This window comes from Habropoda laboriosa, unplaced genomic scaffold, assembly GCF_001263275.1.
Source record: "Habropoda laboriosa isolate 0110345459 unplaced genomic scaffold, ASM126327v1 scaffold337, whole genome shotgun sequence".
Classification (NCBI taxonomy): Eukaryota; Metazoa; Arthropoda; class Insecta; order Hymenoptera; family Apidae; genus Habropoda; species Habropoda laboriosa.
In genome coordinates, this window is record NW_017100468.1 from 73,054 (window position 1) to 76,769 (window position 3,716).

At 27.9% G+C, this 3,716-nt stretch overlaps 1 protein-coding gene across 3 annotated transcripts in view; it reads right to left on the reverse strand.

Annotated features, from left to right (window-relative positions):
- Positions 1-3,716, reverse strand: part of LOC108575979 (echinoderm microtubule-associated protein-like 2) — a 56,555-nt gene that overhangs the window by 4,725 nt on the left and 48,114 nt on the right. For all 3 annotated transcript variants that reach the window (XM_017938920.1, XM_017938919.1, XM_017938918.1), the window contains 2 exons: positions 2,279-2,416; positions 1,012-1,128 (listed from right to left, as the gene is read on the reverse strand). In XM_017938920.1, coding sequence (XP_017794409.1) covers positions 1,012-1,128; positions 2,279-2,416 — 255 coding nt within the window. The remainder of the gene's footprint in view (positions 1-1,011; positions 1,129-2,278; positions 2,417-3,716) is intronic.

The window sequence follows — 3,716 nt, forward strand, 5'->3', positions numbered from 1 at the left end:
TACGCCATTGGGTAGAATATTTCTGGTATTTTTCATAATTTTTCTTTGAGCAGAACAAGAGAAATGGAGCTTAAACTATAAATTACAGCTTGATACTTAGCAGAAAGGGTTTTCTTCGAGAGGTCTATCGAATAATATACATACACCAAGGTCAATTTGATTTGAGGGCACTTTTACAATGCTTATTCTGTTATACCCTTTAAATGAAAAACCAAAAACTCTTGGCTACTAGAAATAATTCTACTAAGTAAATACTCCAAATAGAAAGAATATCATCTTCAAAACAAATTAAATATATACTAATAAACTGCTAAACAATTACTGAACGTTAATATTAGTTTCTCTTATATTTACGTTTATAAATTGATAAATTATGAGAATTGTAAAATTCTGTGTATCATTAAAATTTCGTATTTTTTAAGTTATAAAACTTCTGTTGTTATTATTCCTACAATTATTCAGCATAATGTCAGAAGATTACTACGATTAAGAGTGATATTTTAATTGCTTTTTATTCCTTTAAGTTCTTATTTTTACAGTATATGACTATATAATCTTAAAAAAGTATATACGTTTTTTGTTTATTTTTAATTATTTTCTATAGATACCTCATAAATAGGGCTACCATACGTCCCGGTTTTCTGATTTCTTGATTTCTGAAGTGACTAGATTTTTAAAGAGCTCTAAAGTGTATGGAATTCTATGAACAAATTAAGGATAATAAAACATTTCTTAAGAAAGTTTTATCTCCTAAATAAATTGTCGTTATACTTTCGATTACTATTTTATTTTTCACTTTACACGATTCTTTAATTACTATAATAAAAGCACACTTTTTAAAAAAATTTTCCTTGGGTCCTCTTTCTTTTTTTTTTAACCTGTCTTGATTTGTTGATGAAAAAATATGGTAACCCTACTCATAAAGAATGTTTTGTAATGATTGTTAGAATATTCTACTTACACGTCTAAAAAATGAGTTTAAAATATTTGTAGCAGAGAAAGTAATCTTACCATACATCGTCCAACTCGACTATACTTGGTTGCATCTTCATTTACTTGATAAATATAAATGTAATTATCTCTGGAACCGAGCGCTAATAATGTACCATCTGGTGAAAAGCGAATGACCTGGAAATGCAATCTACAATCAGTTTCGTGGTCGGTAACGGTATAAGGTTTATCATGATGAAAATTAAATAATCAGAAAAGTGATGAAATGTTACCTGAAATATTTTATAACAGTAATAAGGAATTTTATTCTTAAAATTTTTAAGTAACTTTTCACGTTAATTTATTGTGAATATTATGCAAAGGCATTCCCTATAAATTTGAGTTATTATTTCTTTAATGTTTTAGAAGTAATTTCAGATACACTTTGACAATTGCACATGATTTGCTGCGGGCAGTCTATTGTTTTCTTTTTTCATTATAAAAATTTCACTATTATTCTAATTATTATAATATACATATGTATTTCAACATACAAGAGAATGTGAAAGCACAAGAACAATTTTTTATAAATAAAGTAATTGACATTTTTTTTGTTTCAAAGCTAATTTGAATATCAGAGTCAAAATCATTTGAAAGTGGCCTGTTAAGTTGATCTTTTTTCACTATTTCATAACTAAGCATAAAGTGACTTTATTTTTACCTTGAAAAGTTGAAGCAAAAATTTATTCTTTTATGCATTCATTTTCCAGAAAACGTAATAAAGACTATTTTCTTACATCCTTTCTCATATCTCTAATCACTTATTAATTATAACACATACATATTTATAGGCAGCTTCAAAAACCGAAAGGCACACTCGATCAATTTTTGCTTTTTTAAAGTGGTATAAATCCATTTATTCTTATATTGAGATATTTAAGGGTTTGTGTTTGAATTAATTAAAAAATATTGGTAAACGTTAATAATTTCGTCTAATGTTTCTAAAACTCTGACATATTAAATTTCATCAGGTGAAAATAATTATTAATATTGGAAAATAATTATTAATATTACTTTATTGGTAAAGAAAAACAAGGTGTTTTTAGCCACAAATGGACTTATACCACTTAAAAAAAAAAACATTTATGCAATAACATTTAACAGTTAAACTTCTTTTGATAAGTTCATGAGGATATTATAGTGTATTGACTTTGTTATTATAAATATGAAAAGAAGACATCCATGTTTAGCTGAAACTAACTTTAACTCATTTTTTTCAAAATTGGTCTTACATCACTTAAAAAAATAAAACGGCTGGTATATACTTTTGTTCAAATCAATATATTACCTGAATAGGTTCTGACCCATCAATATGAAGAGAGTATAATTGACGAGTTTCACTGTCGATTGCCAACCATTTTCCGGCATTGCATCCGACCACCATAACATTACCATCTGGTGAGAACCCAATGCTCTGTGCTTGTTCCTAAATGAATGAAAATCCCATTTAATTACTGTGGAATTATTGTTGCAGTAGCCTCATTCTTTCTCACAATTTCAAGAATAGAAAATTAACGTATTCATTCATTTTAATGTATACAATAATTACGATATTATTAACTTAATGACCTTTTCAATTATTGTATATTTATAAACTCGACAGAATGCGTATCAGTATAACACGAAAAGCTTCTTGCGTTTACTCTGACAATTGTGAGTAAACGAACAAAATCCCTCTTCAACAACTGCAAGCGAATAGGAATGTCTTAAATTAACTTTTTTCTAGAAATTAATGCAATAAAAATCATTTCACATTACAGAGAGTATTCTCATGCGTTCTTTTAATATTTTCGGTTTGTAAGTAATTCGTACTGTATCATTTGGAAGATTAATTTCGTTTTTTAAAGAGAAATGTTCTATTTTTTATGCCAAAATTCGAAGAAATTATTAACAATTGAGCCGCCCATTTGCCAAACCGTTTAGCTCCAAGAAACAAAGAGCAGAGAAAATTGATGACATTATATACATAAAGTATAAATATTAATATTTTTTATACCGTTGCATTACAAAATTACTCGTTGACTAAATTCTTATAAGCGTTTGAATTACATTATTGCAACGATTTTCTTTAGATTATGGAGTTAAACACATTATTCATTATTCAACGGCCATAAAAATTTTCGTTATTCAGTGGTGTTAAGCCTAATTGTTAAGGTAATTTATTTCAAATATAAAACTTTGACACTAAAATTTAAAAAAATTCAAAAAGTGGAGTTATCCATTTTAGTCTGTGAACGGCTCAATTATTGGTACTAAATGCAACAATTAAATGAGATATTTCGTTTCGTTTACTGAAAATTGTCTTTGTGTAGCATCAAATTTAAACTATAATAGAGAAAATTGTGATTTTAAGATATATGTAGGTTTAATATTTTTTTATCTTTAAACTTTATAATCTTGGAATTGTAAACTGAATAAAGTTAATACATTTCGCAAAAAAAGTCATTTTTTTAAAAATTGCACCTAACTCTGAGCATAAACCCAAATAGAACAAATAACTAAACGTTTAATAGAACAGTGAACAATAAGGCTGTTTAACCAACAGGGGTTTATGGCACGGATTCCAAGCGACGTTACTTTTGAGAAGTTTTTTCTACAAGTTTTTTGATAACAATAGCCTATTCAAGCCAGAGAGCAAATCCGGTTTATTACCTGATGGCCGCGGAAATTCTCCACTTCTGTGGGCCACATGGTAAGCCGGTACTTGCCTCTGCGCGCTCAGTAAC